This window comes from Ictidomys tridecemlineatus, chromosome 4 (genome assembly GCF_052094955.1).
Source record: "Ictidomys tridecemlineatus isolate mIctTri1 chromosome 4, mIctTri1.hap1, whole genome shotgun sequence".
In the NCBI taxonomy this organism is placed as follows: Eukaryota; Metazoa; Chordata; class Mammalia; order Rodentia; family Sciuridae; genus Ictidomys; species Ictidomys tridecemlineatus.
Window position 1 is genome coordinate 5,984,185 of NC_135480.1, and position 12,654 is coordinate 5,996,838.

Here is a 12,654-nt window from a genome sequence, read left to right on the forward strand (position 1 = left end):
TTGGGATCTACATGGAAACCCCTCCTGAATGACATAGTCCACTTTTGGGTTTTTAGTCTAGGCCATTCAGGAATAGAAAGCAATTATTTCTGGCCTCTATTTTCAACTTCATGCTCTCTCCCATGAATGACTACACCAGAATGTTGTTCTGTGTTCTCTATCAACCTAGGGAGCTTAGCCTAGCTCAGGAGATTCTTTAATTTCCTAAAATGTGGGTTCCTGGAGCCCTTGATCGATATTTTCCTATTATTATTTTTTACTTTTGTGGTGCTAAGGATGGAGCTCAAGGTCTCATGTAAACAAGGCAAGCTCTCTTCCAGTGTGCCTACAGCTCTGTCTATGATGGGCTTTTTTTGGGTACTGGGGATTGAACTCAGGGATGATAAACTATATCCCTAGACCTTTTTTTATATTTTTGAGACAGGGTCTCATAAAGTTGCTTAGGGCCTCACTAAGTTGCTGAGGCTGGCCTTGAACTTGCAATCTTCCTGCCTCAACTTCCTGTATAGCTTGGACTACGGACATATACCACCGTACATGGCAATATTTTTTTAGATGTGATTTACATTTAAATCAAAGACTTTAACTAAAGCAGATGACCCTCCACTGTGTGAGTGGGTCTTGTCCGATCATTTGAAGACCTTTAGATAAAAGGTTTCCTGGAAAGAATTCTGCCACAAGTCAGCAACTCAGAAACCCTGCCTAAGTGTCCAGCCTGCTGCTCTGCAGAATTCACAATCAAGACTGTAGCCCCAGTGGGCACAGTGGCACTCGCCTGGAATCTGCAACTTGGAAGGCTGCAGCAGGAGGGTTGCAAGTTCTAGGCCAGCCTCAGCAATTTAGTGAGATGCTGTCTCAAAATAAGATTTGGTGATGTGGCTCAGTGGATCCCTTTGTGTGTGTGTCCTATAGGTTGTCTCTCTGGAGGAGTCTGAGACACTAGATAAACAAAATAAGAATGTGTATGCTTTTTTTTTTTTTTTGATGGTATTGGGGATCGAACCCAGGAATGTTCTACCACTGAACTGCATTCTCAGCCCTTTTTAGTTTTTATTTTTAAACAGGGTCTTTTTTGTCCCTGTTGGTCCCGAACTTTCGATCCTCCTGCCTTAGTCTCTCAATTTGCTGGGATTACAGGTGGGAATTATTGCACCCAGTCCCCTGCTTTTTATATATGTTGGTCTCTGATTGGTCCCACTTTAAAGATGGGGAGACTGAGACCCAGAAGAACTTTCCCCAAGGTCCTGAAAGTGATAAAGCCAGGTTTGAATCCAAGAGGTCTAATCATGGTGTCTATATGGGGTGAACTCTTACCCACCTTGGTCCATGTGTAAAGGTGCTTTGCAACAAGAGGCAGGACACAAATGACAAGTGATGTCATTTTAATTGTTACACTTACCACTGGAACTAGTAGGGGGAAGGGGAGGGGTAGGGGCAGGGGCAGAGTGTGGGTTCTGGTTTCATGGGCCTAAGAATGCTAGGTCCTGCAGGTACAGCCTCAGGAGCAGCCACAAGAGGTGGCACCAGGCCAGGTTTGCAGAGGCCACTCCAGATGTCAGGCTAGGATTGGGCTCTCCCTGGGAACCCCGCTTCCTCAGTTCAGTGTCCCCAGGCTCTGGGGTGGTGTCCATCTGTGGAGGTACAGTTCAATAGGCCCAGCCTGGGGACTGGGTCCAGACCAACCAATTCTGCAGGTTAGCACGCAATTCCTTCCCAAGCTGGTGTGACAGTCAGGGGGCAGTGAGAGCCCCATGCTGGTCAGATCACCACGCAGAAACTCTGGGTAATCCTCCGCCAGAAGTTGCGACTTGGGCTGCTGAGAGCCACCTCAGCTGCCTCCTGGAAGACCTCGTGGACGTTCTCATCCAGCCGAGCAGAGCACTCAAGGTACACCACTGCACCCACAGACCTCGCCATCTCCAGGCCCTAACAGGGAGAGGTGGGCGGGGCTGCCGTAAGCTGGGGGCGCTGGTTGGGCCTCGCCTCCCGCCCTCCTGCAGCACTCCCAGCCATCCTGGTGGGGTTTTCTAGGGCTCCCTTGGCTCCCGCACCCTGGCTTGACCAAGCGCTGTTCTGCACTTCATTGTGCCCCTATCTGGGTCTCTGCCTCTCAAGACCGCAACCAATTAACTTCTGGCTCAGCCAGGCATGCAGCAGAGAGCGGACTTCCTCTGTGGGCCTCTGTGCAGTGGGCGGGAGGGGTAACTCTGGTTTGCTCTTTCCCACCTTCTTCCTTCTCCAGGAGCCTCTTGGAAGCTGTCTAGGTAGCATTTCCAAGTACCCGCAGTTCCTGACTCCTGACAGCCTGCAAGACCCCTAAGTGTGCTCCACACCAGGCATTGGGGAGAGGTGCCCAGAGGTGTCCTGTCCCAGTCCCCTTAGACCCAGGCTGGGCTTCCTACCCTTTGGTAGGTCACAGGCTCTGACCCCGTTTTCCGCAGCTTATTCACCAGAGCCTTGTCCTTGCGCAGGTCAGTCTTGCAGCCCACGACGATGATAGGCACTCCTTTGCAGAAGTGCGTCACCTCCGGGTACCACTGCAGCAGGGTAGGGGGGGGTTTGAGTCAACAGGAGTTCTGCCCTCCCAGTGGGCCATGCTCTTGCTGCCCTGGCTGGACTCCAACAACCACGAGCAGAATGGTCAGTATGCAGGGAGCAAACTCTCAGGACAGGCTGATCTAAGAACTTATATGTGTGAATGCATTAACCCCAGGGCCCTATCAGCATATTCTGAAATAAGCCCATTGCACAGATGTGGTCATGGAGGCAGGGAGGGGCTATGTAACTTGGCCTAGGTCATACAAGTGGAAATGGTAGGATTTGAGCCTCAGGGGGTGGGGCCCACAGCCCTGTTCTCCCCTCCCCCAATCCTGTCTCTCTGAAAGATAAGGGAGCTCATGACCACCTCTCAAACTGGGCCAAGTATATATTTGCTTAAAAATAAATCATTTCAGCTGGGCATGGTGGTGCATGCCTGTAACACCAGTGCCTCCTGAGGCTGAGGCAGGAGAATTGCAAATCTGAAGCCAGCCTGGGTAATTTAGCAAGACCCTCAGCAACTTGGTGAGACCATGTCTCAAATAAAAAGGGCTGGGTGCCAGGTGTGGTGGCACACACCTGCAATCCCAGCGGCTCTAGAGGCTGAAGCAGGAGGATCAGGAGTTCAAAACCAGCCTCAGCAAAAGTGAGGTGCTAAGCAACTCAGTGAGACCCTGTCTCTAAATAAAATACAAAATAGGGGGGCTGGGGATGTGGCTCAGTGGTCGAGTGCTCGCCTAGCACATGCGGTTCAATCCTCAGCACCACATAAAAATAAAGTAAAGGCATTGTGTCCAACTACAACTAAAAAATAAATATTAAAAAAAATACAAAATAGGGCTGAGGATGTGGCTCAGTGGTTGAGTGTCCCTGAGTTCAATCCCTAGTACCTCACCCCACAAAAAAGAGCTGGGGATGTGGCTCAGTGGTAAGGTGCCCCTGGGTTCAATCCCCAGCACCAAAACCTCAAAACAATGTACAAAATTAAGTAAGATAAATCAGCTTACAAAATGGTTACAGCACCTGTCTGTCTCAACTGTCACCCCTCGGAGAGACAGCTCCTATCTCTGTCACTGCTCTGTGGAATGGGAGACCATGAAGGCTGAGTTATTTTAGCCTGGGCTGCAGCTGGGGCACCGGTGTCGGGGGAGGGGCCTTCCATCTCCAGGAGTGCCCAGCGGCTGAGTGTGCCTCTTCAGGAAAAAGAAGCACACCTTTATGCTGCTAGGGCCCTGGGGTTAATGCATTCACACATATAAGTTCTTAGATCAGCCTGGTCCTGAACAAACTGTTCTGCTCCTGGAGTCAAATGGGCCTCGGTAGGGTCCTAGGTAGATGCTGCACAATGCGACACCTCTAAATCCAACAGGGAATTCTCCCAGGTCTGTGCCCAGGTCCTGTCTCCTGGTTCCCAGGGGCTCTCCTCCTCCTCCTCCTCCTCCTCCTCCTCCTCCTCGGGAGCTTCTCTGGCTCCCAGGTCCTCCCCAGTCCCTGGCAGCTCCTAAGTGCCCAGCCTGCCCTCCAGAGGAACTGCCGACTCCCGCCTCTGCAGACCTACGCTGACGCCTGCAGTGGGGGTGCAGGACTCTGGGCACCCCCACCCCCCACCCCAGCTTGCTCTTTCTCCTGCTGGGAAACGGCGGCAGTTGCCACTTTCCCGTTGCTCTGGTCCTAACTCCCCCCTCACACCCATGACCAGTTCATCAGCCGATTCCATGGACTGCCTCCAGCAGATTCAGTCCACCCTCCTCTCTACTCCCTTTCCCAGACACCCCTGTACCCCCACCACCAGAGCCCAGAATGGCACCTAGCACAATAAATGGCTCTGAATGAATGCAGGTGAAGGGCTGCCTGGGTTCCAATCCTAGAGGTGACACTTTAATAGATGGGTATCTTTGGATAAGTGATTTGCCTGGGAACAATAATAGTAGCTACTCTGAAATATTGTTAGGGGGATTAGATGAGCAAATAGACACATATGAGCACCCAGGACAGTGCCTGGTATATAGTAAGTTCTAGTAAATGTTGCTGTCCCCATCCTTGTTATCACTCATGCTGTCACTGGCTGTGCCCCGAGGAATTTTGGAATAGGCCACTGCACAGAGGCCCTGGCAGTGGTGGATGAGGGACTGTGCCAGGCTGGGGTAGAGGATCTCAAGGGACTGCATCCCAGACATCTAAGGGCAGCCTCGGGAATGTTACATGAGTTGGGGCTTCCTGGGAGGCCTGGCAGCCAGCGGGCGAGACATTGGGGAGGAGCTGCTGAGAGTGGCTAGAATCTGACTTCACGGTTCATGCCACCTTGAGCAGGCACAGCTGGGGAGATAGTTCCTCTGTGTCCCCCAGCATTCTCATGTACAGTCACAGTGGAAAGAGCCAGCTTCTGAGTCTGCAGTGGGGACAGGCAACAAGTGCTGGGCTGGGAGTCAGAGTAGATTCTGCCTCTACATCCCTGGAAGACACTGGGCGAGTCCCTGCCCACTTCTGGGCCTCAGTGTCCCCACATATATACCCAGGGCACCAGACTCAGTATCAACTAGGGTCTGCCAATCTCTGCTGGTCAGCTGGGTCAAGGGTGGGGACGCAGTGGCCTGGGCTATGGTTATTATGGAGCCTCCCCACTACCTACCCGGTTAAAGACGTTGTCGAAGCTGTTTGGGTTGGTGACATCAAAGCAGAGCAGCAGGACACTGGCATCAGGGTAGAAGAGGGGCCGTAGGCGGTCATAGTCATCTTGTCCTGGGCAGAATTGGGAGGGGGGTCACTCCTTCCAGGTCTCTTGCCTGCTGTTGGCACCTCCTGGATAGGGAGGCCATCCCAGCAGGTAGGGGCTCTGGAGGGCCTAGTTTTGTGCCTTATGTGTGAGTATCCCCCTGGGGTGGTGCTTACCTGGCCTGCCTTAAGGATGTGCCAGCCCTGGCCTGAGAAGAGCATTTGCCAGGTGGCCCTGCAGCAGGGGCAGAGGTTAGGTAGAGCCAACCTGTGGGAGCCTGAGCAGCTGAGGCCCACTATCATTCGGGAGCCTGCTTTACCCTGGGCTTGGAGGCTGAGGAGGAAGGGACAGGTGGGACCCCACAAAGACACCTTAGCTCATCCAAGGCAAGAGGAAAACTCAGATGCCTTCAGTTTAGCTTTGAGTTCACCCCTGTATGGGTGAGGCCAGAGGCCAAGATCAGGATCAGGTGGGTCAGGGAAGCTAAAGCCAGGGTGGAAAGCCTGGGAGGCCAGGACCAGTCCACGCCTTGAGAGCCCAGAGCTCTGGACTCCTGTTTGTTCGTCTCCAGGACTCAGGGGCTTCCCTGGGATGGAGGCCACAGACAGGTGCAGAAGCCAGGAGGGATCAAGTTCCTGGGGGCCCCCAATCCTAGCCAACACCTGTTCCTTGGAGGCTGGCTGGCTTCCCAGGATTAGAAGAAGGGGACCAGGGCTTTGTCCCAGGCATCTAGGCCCACAGAAGTCCCTCTTGCACCCTGCCCCCACCAAGCCCCAAACACCCACCTGCTGTATCCCAGATTTGGAGGCGAACAGGTTTGCCCTTCACTTGCAGACTGATGGCGTACCGCTCAAACACTGTGGGGGTGTACCTCTAAGGAAGGAGGAAGGGGGAAGGGGAGGTGAGGAATCTTCTAGGAGGGGTGGGGGCCGGCCAGCACCCAGGAATGCAGCACTGTCCCCTCCCCAGACAGTGTCCTTGTTTCTGGGAAGGCTCCCAGGTGACCTGCCTGGAGGGGAGGCCTAGAGCCGGGTGGGTAAGACCTCCTCCGTCCCTGGCCCTGTTTACCTCCTTTATAAAAGATTCAAATCCCTGCCAAGGAGCATTGCTCTCAGGAGTCAACAAGATACTGGGGGTACAGACCCTTGCAGCCCCTTGCACAGAATTGGCACCCTGTACATGCCAGTTACTGGCAGTTTCTTTGTCTTCCTGGACAGGGTCCTCCCATTTCTGAGCCTTCATTCATGCTGTCCCCTCCTCCTGGAATGACATCTACATCTGTTCCTTGTTCCTTCATGGATTCGTTCAGCAAACACGAGGACCTTCTCAAGGCCCAGTTATAGACACAAAGGAGCATGCCAAAGCAGTCTGCCCAGGGGTCCCTCCTTTGCCTCTCAAGCTCTTGAAATTCAAACAAGACCCATGTCAAATGCCCCTTCCCGGGGTTGCCTTTCCTGATCCCCTCCCTGGGGCATCTCTAGAGCCTGTCATCCAGGACACAGCAGTACAATCTTTGCTCTCCCATTCTCCAGAGAGGCCCCAGGAGGGTAGTGACTTGGCCCAGGTGATATGGTAGACAGATGGGCAGTTACAGAGCCAAGTCCCCCTGGCTCTAGAAGCCAGATTCTGTCCCCAGTACCTGCCTCTCCTGAAATCACTAACTCCAACTCCTGATGCCCGGAGTGTGCAGGAAAGTGATCCGGCCGCCCCTGTGACTTGAATTGTCACTGCCCTTGCCCTTACTCTGGCTCCGGAGACACTCTATACTTTTTATTGTGTTCTTTGAGCCCCAGGGAGGGTCACCCTCTGTCCATGGGACAAATAAGTACCTAATCTTATCTGCTGAGCTATACTCAGTCAGGAAGGCAGGGCTAGGCCTGTATTGAGCCAGGACAGAGATGACTCAGCCCGGGGCCTGCCCTCATGGGGCTCACACACCAACAGTGGATCATTACAGAATCGGGGACACAGCTCAAGAGAGGGTGTCAGAGTCTCCCCAGGAAGGATGCCTATGGGGGCTAGACCAGAAGGCCTCAGTGAGCCGAGCAGCAGAACTGGGTCCTGCTGCCTCTTGTTGACATTTTGGGGCCTTTGGGCATTGGCCCTGTGGAAATGGTTGTGTTCCCAAATTCCAGCCAGAACTGGGCAGGGGCTGTCACCCAGCCCTGGATCCCTCCCTGCCCCAGGAGCTCTGTCCACCTTGCTTTCTTCTGCCCTGTACCTGAGGTTGGGCCCCAGCTGATGAGTTATTGTGGAGTCTTCAAACCCCCAGCCTGCTCTCCAGCCTTTGTTTAGGGCAGGAAGCCTGGGAGATGGGACCCCATCCTTCCTAGCTGCTGGCTCCCTAGGCTTCCAGGATTGCCTGAAAGAGGAGGTCAAGTCCAGTGGGCAGGGCATTGGGGCTGGGTGGCCTGGGCTGGACCAGCACCACCACAGCAGGGCTGTGGCCTCTAGGCAAGGCTGCCTCTCTGGCCTATTTTCCCATCTGTAAAAGACTTGAATCTTGTGGTTCTTTAAAAGAAGGTGCTTTTAAAGTGCCAGGGAAACCAGACAAAGAGAGTCCATCCCTTGGTGATGAGCATGCCCACCTCTCCCCTGGCTGCCCCAGCATGTCCTCCAAAACGGTCCATGGAATGTAAAGTGTGCATTTCCATGATGTAAAGCTCAGAAATTGCCACGATCTCACCATCTAGGATGATCGATCCAGGACATCAGTGGAGAGGGGCCGCCCTTCCACACCCCAGTCTTGTAGATGCCCTCCCCTGGGCCCCCTGTGGCATCTCTCCAGTGTGCCATCATAATGGTTGGGTTCCCATGGGCATTACCTGGGGGCCTAGAAACCCACCCCCAACCTAAAAAATCTGCAACTAGCCAAAGAAAGTGATGTCATTCAGCTCTGCAAACCACAAAATGAATGGCTGGATGTTACCACAGTGGAAAGAAAGGCCCGGTGCTGTTTGCCGGCCTGGCCTCTCCTGCTTCCACCATCAGAGGCCTGCACAACCCAGGAGGAGGCTCACTGGAAGAGAAAGTGGGGAGGCTGGACACCACCCTTGGGCTCTCACTCCTTCCTGGGCCCAACCCCTGCCCCTGGCCTGGCCCTTGGTGCCTGGGGAGTCCATCTGGACAGCCAGTCAATAAGAAAGAGAAGGACTAACAGTCAACAGGCCCAGGGCAGCCAGGATGCGCCAGGTGTCACGTTGAGACGTCCAGTGGCCTTACCTTCCTCTACCTCATGACCTACCAGGTCGCTGTGGCCCATGGGGCAAAACTGAGGCTCAGAAAGGCTAAGCAAGTTACTCAGGGGCACTGGGGCTCGTTAGAGGAGAGCCCAGGTGCCAACCCATCTGTCTGACTCCAGAGTTGGCCTGCTCTTCTCCTCTGAGGTGTAGCCAGGGGATGAGCACTGCATGGACAAGGCCCAGAGAAGAGATGATGTTTCCCAAGAAGGACATTTGCCAGTTTTGAGAGAGTCCTTCTTGTGCGCAGGCTCAGAGCTAAGCACTTGACCTCTGGTAGCAGGCTCCTCTATTAACTCAGGTGGTCACTTTCATTATTCCTATTATGCAGTTAAGGAATCAGGCACAGAGAAGGGGAAGGGCACACAGCTGTAAGTGGCGAAGACATGATTTGAATCCTGCCAAAGACCTCAGTCTCTCAGCCTAGAAGTGCCAAAGGGCTGCCTTGGGACCTGCCATGTACTCAGGGGGTCCAACTCAGTCTCTGGGTCACGCCTCCCGGGTAGGTGCCATTTGCCCGACGTTATATATGACATCTCTGGGAACTCCACTCCCCAGGGCACCTTGAGAAGAACTCTGCCCTTGACCCCACACCCTGTCCGGGCCGCGTGCACCCCTGCACAGACAGGGCGCCCTGGGTCGCGGAGCGCGGGCACTCACCTCCGGGAAGGCCCCAGCAGCGAAGACCATCAGCAGCGACGTCTTCCCGCAGCCGCCGTCGCCCACCAGGACCACCTTGACCGGCCGCGCGCCGGGCGGCGGGTCCTCGCCCTGGGCCTGGGCCGCCCTCATCCCCGGGCGGGCGGCGGGCGGCGGGCGCGGGCTGCGGCGGCGGGCGCGGGGCAGGCCCGGCGGGGCAGGAATGTGGAAGGGGCGGGGCGGCGGGAGGAAGTGCGAGCCGGGCGGCCCGGGGGGCGGCGGCCCGAGCGGGCGGCCAGGCCCAGGTGAGACGCCCCCGACGGGCCCGGGCGCTGGGCCGTGTCCCTTTTAACCGCCCGGGAAGCACCGATCGAGCATCTGCTGTGTGCGGGCTCTGGGGCCACAGGAGCCCTGGGTCCTCGGGAGGGCACCCTGGCCTTGAAGGGGAGGAGACGAGAAGCTGGGCCCCCTAGAGGGGCTGCGGTGCGGACAGGGAGCGAGGCGCCTGGCCGGCTTCACCTGGGAGGGAAGTGGCTCTGAGCGAGAGCGGTGACCTTTGCCGCATGAACGAATGAATGACACCGAGCACAGCACGGTCCTCCCTCCAGGTGTTTCAGGCCAGGTGGAAAGGGGGTGGCCTACCCTGCCCCCTCGTTCAGCACCCGGAAGCCTGCTGCAGGTGGCTGACCACTTGTTTCACCTTGGCTGGCACGTGATCTAGGGAAAGCCATGGAACCTTCCATTCATAAGGTGCTTAAAGCATGGTCTGACGCGAGGGGTTCTTTGGGTTTAACCAGCAAATAATGGTCCCAGTTTCCCAGGGCCTGGGGCTTGGGAACTGTTCAGGACAAGGTCCCTTCTTTGAGAAGCCCTCAGCCTAGAATGGGAGACAGGCAGGACCTTAGTGTGATAAGACCCACGCCAGGGAGGGACAGGCAGTGGGACAGGAGTAGGGGAAAGGGGCTCCTCACCCAGGATGGGGGGGGTCAGAAAACCCTTCTTACAGGAGAGGCCGGAGTCTTAAGGAATGAGTAAAACACGGTGGAATGAGAGAGAAAAAGGGGTGTTCCAAATGAGGAGGCGGCCTGTGCCATGGTGTGGAGGCAGAGTGAGGGGAGCCCCGCCCCCATCCTTCCCAGGAGGGCAGCGGGCACCCTTTGGTTGGGAGCTGGTGCTTGGAACACTTTGGATGCCAGGAGTAAATCCAATATCAAACTGGAAACTTACTGTCACCTGACCTCCCCAGAGTTTAAACCTTTAAAAAATGAACCCAAGCTGTCTCCTCAGATTTTGGACTGGATGTTGAAGTGAAGCTTAAGGGAACAGGGCAGAGGCCTGTGGGTGAGGAGCAGAGCCCCACGCCCCTCATTCCTGTCCCAGCTCACCCTCAAGGCTGGCTCAGCAGGCTGAATAGAGCTTCACCTGGGCGGAGGGAGCCTCCCTAGGACGGCTCCACCTTTCAGGTGTCCCTACCTCCCCGAAACTACCACAGGGCTGGGCGGTGACTGGCTGGGCGTGTAGCTACTGAGCAGGGCTCCCCGCCCAAGGAGTGGTGAGGAGGGGCCCAGTCCCCCAGATCAGCTGTCAGCCTCGTCATCGCCTGTGTTCCAGGCTGCTGTCATCAGGCAAGCTGGAAGGCAGGTGGGGCCAGACTGAGGGTGGAGGGAGCTGAGAGTCAGGCCTCCGTTGCTATAGGAATAATCATCCTAATGACATGCTTGATGGCTGTCATGCTTTACAGTTTCTCTGAACTTTGCCTAATAGTCACAGTGCCCATTAATGGAATGCAAACCACGTGCAGGAGGTGGGAGTTTTTAGTCCCATTTTGTAGATGAGGAACCCAAGGCTCAGAGAGATTAGTCCTTGTCTGAGCTCCGCAGCTAGTAAGAGGCCAAACTAGAATTTGGACCCAGGTGTGACCTCAAAATCAGACCCCTAACATCACCCCTCACGTGTGTTACTGCATTCAGCTCTCAAACTGCAAGGTGGGCAGGGCCAGGGAGCTGCCTTCCCCATTTTATGGATTTGGGAACTGAGTCTTAGAGAGTGGCCACAGATTGTCTTAGGCCAGCAGAACCAGAGGCAAGATTTGATCTCCTGATGTCCAACCCAGCCTCACCCCACCTTATGCTTGTGCTCCTGCAAGAGGCAGATTAATCACTGGGCCATGGCCATCTGCCCGGTTGGTGAATTTCCCCCCAATCTTCTGGACCACATTGTTTTCCTGGAGTTTACTTTTGGATGGGGTGGTGCCCAGGTCACACAGTCGGCCTGGCCAGGGCACTGTTTACTATTTTGCTCTTTACTGTGGCCACTGTTGATTTTCAGCCTGTGGGTGACTCAGCCCCTCCAGGCCCCACCAATCCTGAGCTGGGAGTCCTTTCTGAATCCCGCAGAGTGAATGACTGCCCCAAAGAAAACACGGGAGGAGCAGAGAGGCTGGACCAGCCCTCAGTCTTGCAATGCAAGGGACCAGATAGTATGGTTTAGCCCCAGGCAGGGCATGGCCACTTCAAGGGCGGGGACCATGGTAGACTCACTGCTGTGCTCCAGTGTGTGTCAGGTGGGCATGAGCTGTGGCTCAGGATGTTGTGTCCAAGGGAAGGCCTGGCTGGCTGAGCAAGGGGTGGGGAGGAAAAGGATGGAGTGAAGAGGAAGAAGGCGGCAGGCAGGTGTGCTGGCGGAAAGGAACCAAAGCTTGCTGGGATGAGTGTGTGACATACCAGAGGGGGCCTGGCCAGGGCACTGTTTATAGACCGCTCCTCAGCCCCTTCCTGCTCCCCAGCTTCTGCCCCATTCCCGACACCCTGTCCCCACCTTCCTGAGTCTGATTCCCAGGATTCTCTGCTGCCCCCGTGTGGTCTCTGTGCTGCCATCACTGCAGTTGCCTGCTGGGCCTGGGGTTTCCCGCTTGGGGTATGGGGTGTTCCTAGGTGCCTGAATGAGGAAGGAAGTGCAGGCCAGGAGAGCAGAGCCTCAGAGATGCCTGGGTCCTGCCCCTGGGTTACCTGGAGTGTAGTTTACAAAGCACTAGCTCCATACACCTCCTCTGGACCCTCCCCTTTCATCCCAAACTTCAGATCCTGGTGCTCAGCCTGAACTTCTTCACCCCAAACCTTGACCTCACATTTGCCACATACCTGCTGCGTGCCAGGCACTTGGCCTGTGTCATTCTATTCCATCTGATGAAGCATGTACAATTCCTGCACTTCTTTGACAAGTGAGGAAACTGAGACCCAAAGAGGGCAGATTATTTGCTCAGAGTCCCATGGTTGGTACATGGAAGTGCTGGGCCTTAAACCCAGGCAGCTGGGTTCCAGAGCCCATCCACACAGAACCCGCCAAAATCAGAGGTGTGGGGGCCTGATTTTTTTAAATACATGTTTTGATTTTTAGTTGTAGTTGGACACGATACCTTTATTTAATTTATTTATTTTTACGTGGTGGTGAGGATCGAACCCAGTGCCTTGCATATGCCAGGCGAGCGCTCTATCGCTTAGCCACAGCCCCATCTGTTGATGAGCT

At 55.1% G+C, this 12,654-nt stretch overlaps 1 protein-coding gene across 2 annotated transcripts; it reads right to left on the reverse strand.

Moving 5' to 3' along the window:
- Nucleotides 1-1,365: 1,365 nt before the first annotated feature.
- Nucleotides 1,366-9,341, reverse strand: Rhod (ras homolog family member D). 2 transcript variants are annotated; one of them, XM_078045525.1, is made up of 5 exons: nucleotides 9,151-9,341; nucleotides 6,037-6,124; nucleotides 5,168-5,277; nucleotides 2,451-2,537; nucleotides 1,366-1,926 (listed from the first exon to the last, which is right to left on the reverse strand). In XM_078045525.1, exons 1-5 carry the CDS (start codon nucleotides 9,280-9,282, stop codon nucleotides 1,759-1,761), a joined length of 585 nt encoding a protein of 194 aa, XP_077901651.1. In that variant the 5' UTR covers nucleotides 9,283-9,341; the 3' UTR covers nucleotides 1,366-1,758. The 2 variants fall into 2 exon arrangements, with proteins under 2 accessions (XP_077901651.1, XP_005333607.3); XM_005333550.5 differs by having other exon boundaries at nucleotides 2,403-2,537; nucleotides 9,151-9,336.
- Between the last annotated feature and the right edge of the window lie 3,313 nt (nucleotides 9,342-12,654).

What these genes read in the sequence shown, in the direction of transcription:
- Rhod (XM_005333550.5), bottom strand. Translation starts at nt 9,282, where the DNA reads ATGAGGGCGGCCCAGGCCCAGGGCGAGGACCCGCCGCCCGGCGCGCGG. An exon ending in TCGACAACGTCTTTAACCGG is followed by an intron (nt 2,538 to 5,167) that starts GTAGGTAGTGGG and finishes ACCCTGCTGCAG; the next exon opens with TGGTACCCGGAGGTGACGCA. An exon ending in AGCCTGTGACCTACCAAAGG is followed by an intron (nt 1,927 to 2,402) that starts GTAGGAAGCCCA and finishes TCTCCCTGTTAG; the next exon opens with GGCCTGGAGATGGCGAGGTC.